This window comes from Pseudophryne corroboree, chromosome 7, assembly GCF_028390025.1.
Source record: "Pseudophryne corroboree isolate aPseCor3 chromosome 7, aPseCor3.hap2, whole genome shotgun sequence".
In the NCBI taxonomy this organism is placed as follows: Eukaryota; Metazoa; Chordata; class Amphibia; order Anura; family Myobatrachidae; genus Pseudophryne; species Pseudophryne corroboree.
The window spans coordinates 318377247-318391742 of NC_086450.1; the positions used below are offsets into that span (position 1 = coordinate 318377247).

The 14496-nt window shown below is 45.8% G+C and overlaps 1 protein-coding gene and 1 long non-coding RNA gene across 7 annotated transcripts in view; one reads left to right on the forward strand and one right to left on the reverse strand.

Annotated features, from left to right (window-relative positions):
- Positions 1-14496, forward strand: part of CLEC16A (C-type lectin domain containing 16A) — a 954241-nt gene that overhangs the window by 877476 nt on the left and 62269 nt on the right. For 4 of the 6 annotated variants that reach the window (XM_063934294.1, XM_063934290.1, XM_063934291.1 and 1 more), the window contains one exon: positions 5406-5501. The exons of 1 other annotated variant lie outside the window; for it this stretch is intronic. In XM_063934294.1, coding sequence (XP_063790364.1) covers positions 5406-5501 — 96 coding nt within the window. Of the gene's footprint in view, positions 1-5401; positions 5502-14496 lie in introns of all 6 variants that reach the window. One more of the 6 variants, XM_063934295.1, reaches the window with a different exon arrangement.
- LOC134945169 (uncharacterized) overlaps positions 7255-14496 on the reverse strand; it is a 32704-nt gene continuing 25462 nt past the window's right edge. Inside the window, exon 3 of the long non-coding RNA XR_010182059.1 lies at positions 7255-7374. This is a non-coding gene — a long non-coding RNA (uncharacterized LOC134945169). The remainder of the gene's footprint in view (positions 7375-14496) is intronic.

Here is a 14496-nt window from a genome sequence, read left to right on the forward strand (position 1 = left end):
TCACAATATTATTTTTAGTCCTAAAATTTGCACCGAGGTCGCTGGATGACTAAGCTAAGCAACCCAAGTGGCCGGCACAAACACCTGGCCCATCTAGGAGTGGCACTGCAGTGTCAGACAGGATGGGACTTAAAAAAAATTGTCCCCAAACAGCACATGATGCAAAGAAAAAAAGAGGTGCACCAAGGTCGCTGGATGGCGGTCGCTGGATGGCTAAGCTAAGCGACACAAACACCTGGCCCATCTAGAATTAGACTCCAGTATCATGTGAATTATAAGGCAATATCACTGGAATTATTCGTTATAATCAATGGAATTATTCGTTATAATCAATGGAATTATTGGTCCAAATCACTGGAAGAAAATAACAAAATCACTAGAATTAAAAGCCAGTATCACAGGAATTATTCGTTCTAATCAATGGTATTATTGGTCCAAATCACTGGAAGAAAATGACAAAATCACTGGAATTAAATGGCAGTAATGTTGGGAATTATATCAAATGGCAGTACCACTGGACATATACGGAAGTGTCAGACAGGATGGCACTTTTAAAAAAATAGTCCCCAAACAGCACATGATGCAAAGATAAGAGAAAAAGAGGTGCACTGTGGTCGCTGGACAGCTAAGCTAAGCGACACAAACACCTCAATATCACAGGAATTATTCGTTCTAATCAATGGTATTATTTATTGGTCCAAATCACTGGAAGAAAATGACAAAATCACTAGAATTACAAGCCAGTATCACGGGAAGTGTATCAAATGGCAGACACTGAGCAGCACGATGCAGCACAAGACACTGAGCACTGACGATACTACTGAGCACTGACGATACTACTGAGCACTGATGATACTACTGAGCAGTGATAGTGAGCACTGATGATACTACTGAGCAGTGATACTGAGAACTGACACTGAGCAGCACAAGACACTGAGCACTGACCAGTGATACTGAGCACTGATGATACTACTGAGCAGTGATACTGAGCAGCACGATGCAGCACAAGACACTGTAGCAGTAGTATTAGTGAGCAGCACAAAAGCACTCTGGAATTGTCACCCCCCAGATACCACTGTGACTGGAATGATGATGACCGATGCACAGTCACAGGATACTACTACCACAGCACCCTACAGCAGCAAGAAGCAGCACAAGACACTGTACTAGTATTACTGAGCAGCACGATGCAGCACAAGACAATGAGCACTGATACTGAGCACTAATACTGAGAGAACATGGCCACGTCCTCTCTGTACTCTCTACAAAGCCCGAGTGAAAATGGTGGCGACGCGTGGCTCTTTATATGGAATCCGAATCTCGCGAGAATCCGACAGCGGGATGATGACGTTTTGCCTCGTTCGAGTTTTCCGAGTCAGGCGGGAATAACCGAGCCAGGCTGGGAACTGTGTTTGACACGTGGAGTTCGGTAGGGTTTGGTTCTTGGCGAACCGAACCCGCTCATCTCTAGTTATTTCCCAGTGTTCTGCTGGCAGGCTTTGTGTATTATTTTCTGCGTTTAGCCCAGTTTACTGTTGGAATACAGATCATTTAGCTTTTGCACTGAAAACAATCTGTTTTTCTACGGTGGTAGAAGATAAAAAATAAAAATTACTTTTAAAATACAGATGAGCACGAACAAGTTTGGAAAATTCCTAAATCAGGAAATAAAATTTTGTTTTGAGGTTTAGTGGGGAATTCAATTCCCGGTGAAAGGTGGAATTTCCGTTGCTGCAGCGTTTAAACGCCGGCAACAGCAGATAATCCCGCACCATTCATCCGGTTAGCCGAATGCCCGATTCGCACAAAAGTGCTTGCAACTGTATGGGGTGGCGAATACTTTTGTGTGAGATCTTGCTGTCATAAAGCACAGCAGCTGCCGCGCTAATTCAGCAAGGCGAATGCATTCACCTGCAGTTGAATTCCCTTATTAAAGTTCCCCTTCACTAATTGTATGGGTACAGTGCAGTAAATTAGTGAGAAAGTCTAAGATCACATGTCCGTTTTAGTGGTGATTACAAACATTTTCATCTGGGTGTGGTTTAGTTCTCTGTATGGCTTGTGTAAGTATAGTTTAGCTCCATCATACACTAACAACTTTTTAAGTTTCCAGCATTTTCCTTTATGTTAATCAGTTGGTACATGGAAAGATTTCATCCAAACTTGCGCATATTTATTATGAGACAGAAAGCAGACCAATGACTTAAAGAATGGATCTTCTGATTACAATCACATTTTTGTATCAAACATGTATTGGATCACACAGTCTGGTGACTGCAAAGCAGTATGTGTGACTATCATGTGACAGCAAATAGCGCTATTTATATTGGTCAGCTGTCCACCGCAAAACCAGATCTGTGAAATTTGTTGTGTGGCCAACTTGGGAATAGATTGGGGTACTGTACGGTCATGCTGAGCAGCCAGATTGCAGGATATCTAAGGTAAAGAAAGAATTGCCAACAGCCTGGCTGCACAGCATGTTATCTTCTGTCCTTTCATAGTGTGAGAGATTTAGGGGTATATGCAATTACGGTCGAATTGCCGCAAATGTCGAAAAACAGGGCATTTTTCGACACAAAATAAAAATTCGACAATGCAATACAGTACTTTTCGACAAAAAAACGGACGTTTCAGATTCGACTTTTTGAAATTCGACAGTTGTCAAATTCGACATGTCTGCAATGGTAAAAATGCGGCTTTTCGACAAAAGTATATTCAATTGAAGAATGTCGATTCGACAACAGTGCTTTTCGACAGTAATTTCGTCAATTTCATTCCGCCTCACTTTGCTGATGGAATCTAATAAAAAAATGTAAAAACATGTTTTTTTTTTTTGTGTTTTTTTTTATTGCTAATAGCATATCTATTTATATTAGAAGGGATTATCTACTTGGTTTGTCTATTAGGAGACACAAGTATTATTTATATATTTTTTAAAAGAATATTTTTTTTTTAACTGACTAAAATAATATGGAGAGATCAGAGCATGGTTTTCAGTGGGAAGGGGTGGGAATGGTTTAAAATCAAGAAAAAAAATGCGTGGGGTCCCCCCTCCTAAGCATAACCTGCCTCGGGCTCTTTGAGCCGGTCCTGGTTGTAAAAATACGGGGGGGGGGGGGGGGAATGACAGGGGATCCCCCGTATTTTCACAACCAGCACCGGGCTCTGCGTCCGGTCCTGGTGCAAAAAATACGGGGGACAAAAAGCGTAGGGGTACCCCGTATTTTTAACACCAGCACCGGGCTACACTAGTCAGAGAGATAATGCCACAGCTGGGGGACACTTTTATACCGGTCCCTGCGGCCCTGGCATTAAATCACTAACTAGTCACCCCTGGCCGGGGTACCCTGGAGGAGTGGGGACCCCTTAAATCAAGGGGTCCCCCCCCTCCAGCCACCCAAGCGCTAGGGGTGAAGCCCGAGGCTGTCCCCCCCCCCCATCCATGGGCTGCGGATGGGAGGCTGATAGCCAGGTGACACAAAGAAGAATATTGTTTTTTGTTTTTTTTTTTGCAGAACTACAGGTCCCAGCAAGCCTCCCCCGCAAGCTGGTACCTGGAGAACCACAAGTACCAGCATGTGGGGGGAAACGGGCCCGCTGGTACCTGTAGTTCTACTACAAAAAAATACCCAAATAAAAACAGTACACGCACACCGTGAAAGTAAAACTTTATTACATACATGCCGACACACACATACTTACCTATGTTGACACGAGGTTCGGTCCACTTCTCCAAGTAGAATCCACGGTGTACCTGAAAATAAAATTATACTCACCAAAATCCAGTGTAGATCTGTCCTCTTCTGTTTTGTAATCCACGTACTTGGCAAAAAAACAAACCGCATTACCCGATCCACGCACTGAAAGGGGTACCCTGTTTACACATGGGACCCCTTTCCCCGAATGCCGGGACCCCACGTGACTCCTGTCACAGAGGGTCCATTCAGCCAATCAGGGAGCGCCATGTCGTGGCACTCTCCTGAATGGCTGTGCGCGTCTGAGCTGTCAGACGGCACATCGCACAGCCGCTCCATTATCTTCAACGGTGGTAACTTTGCGGTCAGCGGTGAGGTCACTCGCGGTCAGGAGTCACGTGGGGTCCCGGCATTCGGGGAAAGGGGTCCCATAGGTAAGTATGTGTGTGTCGGCATGTATGTAATAATGTTTTACTTTCAAGGTGTGCGTGTCCTGTTTTTATTTGGGTATTTTTTTTGCAGAAGAACTACAGGTACCAGTGGGCCCGTTTCCCCCCGCATGCTGGTACTTGTGGTTCTCCAAGTACCAGCTTGCGGGGAGGCTTGCTGGGACTTGTAGTTCTTCTGCAAAAAACAATATTCTTTGATTTTACACAAGGCTATCAGCCCCCCATCCGCAGCCCTTGGATGGGGGGGACAGCCTCGGGCTTCACCCCTGGCCCTTGGGTGGCTGGAGGGGGGGACCCCTTGATTTAAGGGGTCCCCACTCCTCCAGGGTACCCCGGCCAGGGGTTACTAGTTGGGGATTTAATGCTACGGCCGCAGGGACCGGTATAAAAGTGTCCCCCGGCTGTGGCATTATCTCTCCAGCTAGTGGAGCACGGTGCTGGTTCAAAAAATACGGGGGACCCCTACGGTTTTTGTCCCCCTTATTTTTTGCACCAGGACCGGACGCAGAGCCCGGTGCTGGTTCTAAAAATACGGGGGATCCCCTTTCCATTTTTTCCCCGTATTTTTACAACCAGGACCGGCTCAAAGAGCCCGAGTCTGGTTATGCTTAGGAGGGGGGACCATTTAACCATTTTTGCGCCGTCGGAAAAGTCGAATCCAGGACGCACTTATCCGTCAATTGGTCCGTTTTTCGACAGCGGGACTGTCGATTCCGTTTTTTATTGAATATGTCGAATTCTGGCACCCGCCGGCCGGAATTCGACGGTCGAATTGTGTCAAATTTAAAAACGGGCGGAAAAAAGCTGCAATTCGCCCGGAATTGCATATACCCCTTAGTGTATATGTATAGGCATGTCACAAATTGTCTCATCGTATTGGAACAGCTTGTGTTTAGTGACACATTATGTTTCTAGGTAACAGTATAAGTGGGGCTTACAGTATAGAGTGGTATGTGTAGTAAAATATAACAGTTTTGAATAAACTATATATTTCTAAATAATATTATTAATTAGAAACCCTTTCAGAGGCAAAGGTAAGCAACACTTTACAAGTCCTATTACTGTCTCACATCTCTCTTCTTTCCATCTAGAATTTGTCTTACTGTATTTATATCAGGCATGCTCTTCTTTTCTTGTCTTTGTCAATGCTAATGTTTTATGATGTCCTTTAAGCTTTTTACTCAATCCTATTTGTATTCTCCTCTGTATGTTCCGCTGTTAAATCCTCTTATGATCTGTCCCTGTGTTTCCCTCTAGTAAGGTCTGGCAGGAAAGGAAGACGGCGAGTGTTTAGTCTGTCGGAGGCAGACAGTCATGGAGGACACTGGGTTTAGGCCCTCGAACGGCAACTGCCTCAGTGAGTCTCATAAAATAAGTTCTAGCAAATTTCTACCTTAATGTTTAGTCCATTTCATGGAACACATCCATTACTATGCTTACACATACGCAAATAGGTTAAGGTTCATAAATAGATTCCATTCAGCTACATCCACAGGATCTACTCCATGCATAGATCCCATCCCATCTAACATTGGGGGAGATGTATCAAGTCCTGGAGAGAAATAAATTGGATAAGTTACACAAAGCAACCGCAAAAGCAATCGGCTACTATCTCCTTTATCTATCACAGGGGGTGATGAATCAAGCATCTAAAAGAGAGTAGTGCCCATAGCAACCAATCAGCACTGGCGTAGCATTTATCATGTGCGACTATAAAATGATAGGTAGCAGCAGATTGGTTGCTATGGGCAACTTCTCCACTGGTCCTCTTCTCCACTTTTTTCTCTGCTTGATTCATTGACCCCACAGTTTTTAAAATGACAGAAGCTGTCTTTGGGAAATTAATCCACTTTATCTCTCTCCAAGGCTTGATACATCTCCCAATAATATTTATCCTATGTGATCATGATTTACTTATTGCTCTGATATATGAAATATATTGTATGTGTTAGAACATGAAGCAGATTCCTAATGTGATTTATAATAAAATTGGTTGCAATGAAAGGTTTTAGTTATTTTTTCCTCCAAATAATGACACTTTAGAAACTGTCACAAGTAGTCTCCTCTGACAAAGCATCACTATGCATGAGCACACTATGGCTGCTGTAGACAAGCTCCATGCTTATGATGTGGCTGCTGTATGGGGGCCATGTGTAATTACATTTTTATTTCGCTCAGAAATACACACCTGATTCAGAGATGTACCCGATGGTTTACATGCAGCTCACCCCTTTTCTGGGAGTGGTGAGACCAGGGTCTTTGTCTTCGAATGCAGATTTCATGGCCCCATCAGCATGAACAGCCCAGCCTGCATAACCTGAGGGTAACTCAGATGGCCGATGTTACATAGAAACATAGAATTTGATGGCAGATAAGATCCCCTTGGCCCATCTAGTCTGCCCATATACAGGCACACACTTACACACTAGGGTTCATTTTTGTTGGGAGGTAATTAATCAGTATATTTTTGGAGTGTAGGAGGATACCAAAGTACGCAGCAGAAACCCACGCATGCACAGTGAGAATATACCAACTCCACACAGTTAGGGCCATAGTGGGAACCGAACCCATGACCTCAGTGCTGTGAGGCAGTAATGCTAACCATTACACCAGGAATGGCCAACCTGTGGCTCTCCAGCTGTTGTGAAACTACACATCCCAGCATTCCCTGCCACAGTTTTGCTATTAGGTAATGCTAACATTGTGGCAGGTCATGCTGGGATGTGTAGTTTCACAATAGCTGGAGAGCCACAGGTTGGCCAGGCCTGCATTACACCATCCGTACTTTCCGTGGTCATGCAAGTGATCTGGAATGGACATTTTTGGATGCGGCAGCGGATCACACAAGCAGATTGGAGACATCTATTTACTCCCGACACCTACAGCTGCTTTTGAATATTTTCATACACAACGCAGCTGCTGTACGAACTGTGTCCATCTCTCAATCAGGCCTTCAGTTCTTAGGAAGGGATGGCTGTTGATTAGGTAGCCATGGCAGGGATCTGGATTAAAACGTAATCATGTACACTACATAAGCAAGAAATGTGCAACTATTCCAAACTTAAAGGGTCAGGGTTACATGGGTGACGAAAATCACAACTTACAGTATATATTGGATGTAGAAAGTATTTTCCATTTTGGTATTTTTTTGTTTTGCACATTTTAGTTTCTTACACCATGGCTTCAGAATTGATTATTCAGGGATTCCTACTGATGATCGCCACAAAATACTGTAATGTAAAAAAAAAAAACAGCAAGTGAATCACTAAGAAAAATAAGAAAGAATAGACACATCGATTACATAAGTATTTCCCCATTTATAAAAAAAATGTTTAAATGAACCTTTTGCGTAATCACTTGTCTTCAGATTTCACATAATTAATAGATTGAATTTTGTGTACAGTAAAGTGCTTCACTCAAAAAGAGTTTGCCTGTCTAGGAGAGGTCACATGTTTCATTAGTTCTTCTCCAAATGTGCTTTATTATGAGGATTCAGAATTAAAATGGCTATTGAAAAGCATCAGTCATTAGCACTGCCATGTCCATCATTAAGGAATGGAGAGATGGCATAACAGGCCGCCCTACTAAACTAACAACAGCAATTTTTAAAGCGCCAACCAAGAGGTCTATGACTGTTCAAAGCAATAGTTAGGATGGCGACTAAAAGAAACCCATTCCCAGCTAATCTCACCTACAGTTTACCTGAAGGCACCTGCAAGACCCACATACAAAGTAAAAGAATCTACAGTATGTGCTAACGAGAACAATGATGAATATTTTGGCTTTATTGCCTAGATGCTACATCTGACACAAGCCTAACATTGCACATAATCTTTAGAACACACTCTTTACTGTGAGGCATGGCAGCCAGCGCGTTAGGCTAAGGAATTCTTTGCAAAATACAGGGCAGAACAGATGCAACAAGAGGTAAACTCTGAAGAGACTTGGGAGAAAATTTGCAGTATATTGAAGAAGGATAATGACCCAAATTATGTAATAGATCTTTCTGGGGCTTAAATTAATGTAATAATAATAATTTCTCTGATCTGGCCGAGATATAATTCCAGTCTGTGGAATGGGTCCTAGTCAAACTGACGGAGCTCAAGCAATATTGCAAATAACAATAAGTCAAAATTGCAGTGTTCATATGTATTCACAGCTGCTACTGGAGTTGAAGGCACTGTTACAAAGTATTAAAACCAGGGGGTGAATACTTATTTAATTCATTATTGTCTATTTTGAATTGTAATTGATTATGAAAAAAGTTTGTTAGAATGTACTAAAAGCTTATTTTCTCCACTTTTCTCTGACGTCCTAAGTGGATGCTGGGACTCCGTAAGGACCATGGGGAATAGCGGCTCCGCAGGAGACTGGGCACAACTAAAAGAAAGCTTTAGACTAACTGGTGTGCACTGGCTCCTCCCACTATGACCCTCCTCCAGACTTCAGTTAGAATCTTGTGCCCGGCTGAGCTGGATGCACACTAGGGGCTCTCCTGAGCTCCTAGAAAGAAAGTATATTTTAGGTTTTTTATTTTACAGTGAGATCTGCTGGCAACAGACTCACTGCAGCGAGGGACTAAGGGGAGAAGAAGCGAACCTACCTGACTGGAGATAGTTTGGGCTTCTTAGTCTACTGGACACCATTAGCTCCAGAGGGATCGAACACAGGACCCGACCTCGATCGTTCGGTCCCGGAGCCGCGCCGCCGTCCCCCTTACAGAGCCAGAAGCAAGAAGTGGTCCGGAAAATCGGCGGCAGAAGACCTCGGTCTTCAACAAGGTAGCGCACAGCACTGCAGCTGTGCGCCATTGCTCCTCATGCACACCTCACACTCCGGTCACTGATGGGTGCAGGGCGCTGGGGGGGGGCGCCCTGAGCAGCAATATAAACACCTTGGCTGGCAAATCATCACAATATATAGTCCCAGGGCTATATATGTGATATATTACCCCTGCCAGAATTCCTGAAAAAAGCGGGAGAAAAGTCAGCCGAAAAAGGGGCGGGGCTAACTCCCTCAGCACACTGGCGCCATTTTTCCCTCACAGCTCCGCTGGAAGGATCGCTCCCTGGCTCTCCCCTGCAGTATCAAGCTACAAAGGGTAAAAAAGAGAGGGGGGGCACTAAATTTAGGCGCAGTATAACTTATATAGCAGCTATAAGGGGAAATAATTCAGTTAATCCCTGTATTATTATAGCGCTCTGGCATACTCTCTCTCTGTCTCCCCAAAGGGCTTTGTGGGGTCCTGTCCTCTGTCAGAGCATTCCCTGTGTGTGTGCGGTGTGTCGGTACGGCTGTGTCGACATGTTTGATGAGGAGGCTTACGTGGAGGCGGAGCAGATGCCGATAAATGTGATGTCACCCCCTGCGGGGTCGACACCTGAGTGGATGGTTATGTGGAAGGAATTACGCGACAGTGTCGACTCCTTACATAAAAGGTTTGACGACATACCAAATATGGGACAGCCGGCTTCTCAGCCTGTGCCTGCCCAGGCGTCTCAAAAGCCATCAGGGGCTCTAAAACGCCCGCTACCTCAGATGGCAGACACAGATGTCGACACAGATACTGACTCCAGTGTCCACGACGAGGAGACTAATGTAACTTCCAATAGGGCCACACGTTACATGATTGAGGCAATGAAAAATGTGTTGCATATTTCTGATGTTACCCCAGGTACCACAAAAAAGGGTATTATGTTTGGAGAGAAAAAACTACCAGTAGTTTTTCCTCCATCTGAGGAATTAAATGAAGTGTGTGAAGAAGCGTGGGCTTCCCCCGATAAGAAACTGGTAATTTCTAAAAGGTTACTAATGACGTACCCTTTCCCGCCAGAGGATAGGTCACGTTGGGAAGCATCCCCTAGGGTGGATAAAGCGCTCACACGCTTATCAAAAAAGGTGGCACTACCGTCTCCGGATACGGCCGCCCTAAAGGAACCTGCTGATAGAAAGCAGGAGGCTATCCTGAAGTCTGTATATACACACACAGGTATTATACTGAGACCAGCTATTGCTTCAGCATGGATGTGCAGTGCTGCAGCTGCGTGGTCAGATTCCCTGTCGGAAAATATTGATACCCTAGGCAGGGACTCTATATTGCTAACCGTAGAGCATATTAAAGACGCAGTCTTATACATGAGAGATGCACAGAGGGATATTTGCCGGCTGGCATCTAAAATAAGTGCAATGTCCATTTCTGCCAGGAGAGGGTTATGGACTCGGCAGTGGACAGGTGATGCAGATTCTAAAAGGCACATGGAAGTTTTGCCTTATAAGGGTGAGGAGTTGTTCGGGGATGGTCTCTCGGACCTCGTTTCCACAGCAACAGCTGGGAAGTCTACATTTTTACCCCATGTTCCCTCACAGCCAAAGAAAGCACTGTATTATCAGGTACAGTCCTTTCGGCCCCATAAGGGCAAGCGGGTTAAAGGCGCGTCCTTTCTGCCCAGAGGCAGAGATAGAGGGAAAAAGCTGCAGCATACAGCCAGTTCCCAGGAGCAAAAGTCCTCCCCAGCTTCCTCCAAGTCCACCGCATGACGCTGGGGCTCCACAGGCGGAGCCAGGTACGGTGGGGGCCCGTCTCAAAAACTTCAGCAATCAGTGGGCTCGCTCACGGGTGGATCCCTGGATCCTTCAAGTAGTATCTCAGGGGTACAAGCTGGAATTCGAGACGTCTCCCCCCCGCCGTTTCCTCAAATCTGCCTTGCCAACAACTCCCTCAGGCAGGGAGGCAGTGCTAGCGGCAATTCACAAGCTGTATTCCCAGCAGGTGATAGTCCAAGTGCCCCTACTTCAACAAGGACGGGGTTACTATTCCACAATATTTGTGGTACCGAAACCTGACGGTTCGGTGAGACCCATTTTAAATTTGAAATCCTTGAACACATATATAAAAAAATTCAAGTTCAAGATGGAATCGCTCAGGGCGGTTATTGCAAGCCTGGACGAGGGGGATTACATGGTATCACTGGACATCAAGGATGCTTACCTGCATGTCCCCATTTACCATCCTCACCAGGAGTACCTCAGATTTGTGGTACAGGATTGTCATTACCAATTCCAGACGTTGCCGTTCGGTCTATCCACGGCTCCGAGGGTCTTTACCAAGGTAATGGCCGAAATGATGATACTTCTTCGAAAGAAGGGAGTTTTAATTATCCCGTACTTGGACGATCTCCTGATAAAGGCGAGGTCCAGGGAGCAGTTGTTGGTCGGGGTAGCACTATCTCGGGAGGTGCTACAACAGCACGGCTGGATTCTAAATATTCCAAAGTCACAGCTGGTCCCTACGACACGTCTACTGTTCCTGGGGATGGTTCTGGACACAGAACAGAAAAAAGTGTTTCTCCCGGAGGAGAAGGCCAAGGAGCTGTCATCTCTAGTCAGAGGCCTCCTAAAACCAAAACAGGTGTCGGTGCATCACTGCACGCGGATCCTGGGAAAGATGGTAGCTTCCTACGAAGCAATTCCATTCGGCAGGTTCCATGCAAGAACTTTTCAGTGGGACCTGTTGGACAAGTGGTCCGGATCGCATCTTCAGATGCATCGGCTGATAACCCTGTCTCCAAGGACCAGGGTGTCTCTGCTGTGGTGGCTGCAAAGTGCTCATCTTCAAGAGGGCCGCAGATTCGGCATACAGGACTGGGTCCTGGTGACCACGGATGCCAGCCTTAGAGGCTGGGGGGCAGTCACACAGGGAAGAAACTTCCAAGGGCTATGGTCGAGTCAGGAGACTTCTCTACACATAAATATTCTGGAACTGAGGGCCATTTTCAATGCCCTCAGTCAGGCAAAACCCCTGCTTCAAAACCAGCCGGTACTGATTCAGTCAGACAACATCACGGCAGTCGCCCATGTAAACCGACAGGGCGGCACAAGAAGCAGGACGGCGATGGCAGAAGCCACAAGGATTCTCCGATGGGCGGAAAATCACGTGTTAGCACTGTCAGCAGTGTTCATTCCGGGAGTGGACAACTGGGAAGCAGACTTCCTCAGCAGGCACGACCTCCACCCGGGAGAGTGGGGACTTCATCCGGAAGTCTTCCAACTGATTGTAAACCGTTGGGAAAGGCCACAGGTGGACATGATGGCGTCCCGCCTAAACAAAAAGCTAGAAAGATATTGCGCCAGGTCAAGAGACCCTCAGGCGATAGCTGTGGACGCTCTAGTGACACCGTGGGTGTACCGGTCGGTTTATGTGTTCCCTCCTCTTCCTCTCATACCAAAGGTACTGAGGATAATAAGGAGAAGAGGAGTAAGAACTATACTCATTGTTCCGGATTGGCCAAGAAGAGCTTGGTACCCGGAACTTCAAAAAATGATCTCAGAGGACCCATGGCCTCTGCCGCTCAGACAGGACCTGCTGTAGCAGGGGCCCTGTCTGTTCCAGGACTTACCGCGGCTGCGTTTGATGGCATGGCGGTTGAACACCGGATCCTGAAGGAAAAGGGCATTCCGGAGGAAGTCATTCCTACGCTGATTAAAGCTAGGAAAGAAGTGACCGCGAACCATTATCACCGCATTTGGCGAAAATATGTTGCGTGGTGTGAGGCCAGGAAGGCCCCAACGGAAGAATTTCAGCTGGGCCGTTTCCTGCACTTCCTACAGTCAGGGGGTGACTATGGGCCTAAAGTTGGGTTCCATTAAAGTCCAGATTTCGGCTCTATCGATTTTCTTTCAAAGAGAACTGGCTTCACTGCCTGAAGTTCAGACTTTTGTTAAGGGAGTGCTGCATATTCAGCCCCCTTTTGTGCCTCCAGTGGCACCTTGGGATCTCAACGTGGTGTTGGATTTCCTAAAGTCTCATTGGTTTGAGCCACTTAAAACCGTGGAATTGAAATATCTCACGTGGAAAGTGGTCATGTTGTTGGCCTTGGCTTCGGCCAGGCGTGTATCAGAATTGGCGGCTTTGTCATGTAAAAGCCCTTATCTGATTTTTCATATGGATAGGGCAGAATTGAGGACTCGTCCCCAGTTTCTCCCTAAGGTGGTATCAGCTTTTCATTTGAACCAACCTATTGTGGTGCCTGCGGCTACTAAAGACTTGGAGGCTTCCAAGTTGTTGGACGTAGTCAGGGCCCTGAAAATGTATGTTTCCAGGACAGCTGGCGTCAGAAAGACTGACTCGCTATTTATTCTGCATGCGCCCAACAAGTTGGGTGCACCTGCTTCAAAGCAGACTATTGCTCGCTGGATCTGTAGTACGATTCAGCTTGCACATTCTGCGGCTGGACTGCCGCATCCTAAATCAGTGAAAGCCCATTCCACGAGGAAGGTGGGCTCTTCTTGGGCGGCTGCCCGAGGGGTCTCGGCTTTACAACTTTGCCGAGCAGCTACTTGGTCGGGGTCAAACACATTTGCTAAATTCTACAAGTTTGACACCCTGGCTGAGGAGGACCTAGAGTTTGCCCATTCGGTGCTGCAGAGTCATCCGCGCTCTCCCGCCCGTTTGGGAGCTTTGGTATAATCCCCATGGTCCTTACGGAGTCCCAGCATCCACTTAGGACGTCAGATAAAATAAGAATTTACTCACCGGTAATTCTATTTCTCGTAGTCCGTAGTGGATGCTGGGCGCCCATCCCAAGTGCGGATTGTCTGCAATACTTGTATATAGTTATTGTTTAACTAAAGGGTTATTGTTGAGCCATCTGTTGAGAGGCTCAGTTGTTATCATACTGTTAACTGGGTATTGTATCACGAGTTATACGGTGTGATTGGTGTGGCTGGTATGAGTCTTACCCGGGATTCAAAATCCTTCCTTATTGTGTCAGCTCTTCCGGGCACAGTATCCTAACTGAAGTCTGGAGGAGGGTCATAGTGGGAGGAGCCAGTGCACACCAGTTAGTCTAAAGCTTTCTTTTAGTTGTGCCCAGTCTCCTGCGGAGCCGCTATTCCCCATGGTCCTTACGGAGTCCCAGCATCCACTACGGACTACGAGAAAAAGAATTACCGGTGAGTAAATTCTTATTTTTAAACACTTCCAAATAACTATAAATCACATATAAATTAAGTTTGGCCCAAGTCCAATCTGTTAAACATTTTTCTTTTAGTTGAATGTGATCAGCAGGAATAGGCAGCAATTTTGAAAGAGGTGAACTCACCAGAAAAGTGTTAAGAATTTATAAGCTTTTCTCATAAATGTAAAATTCTTTTATCTGCTACGTGTATAAACCACATTTAACTTAAACCCACCACCCTAATCCCTTTCCAGTCACAGTGGCAGACAGCAGGTGTTACAGTAGTTTCAAATACAGCAGGGAGATCACAACTGTGGGGTTCCACTTTAATGATGGCTCGGGATTTAAAAGACCACTCCACCAGACCCACTGACAGTACCAGTCCTACACTGAAGG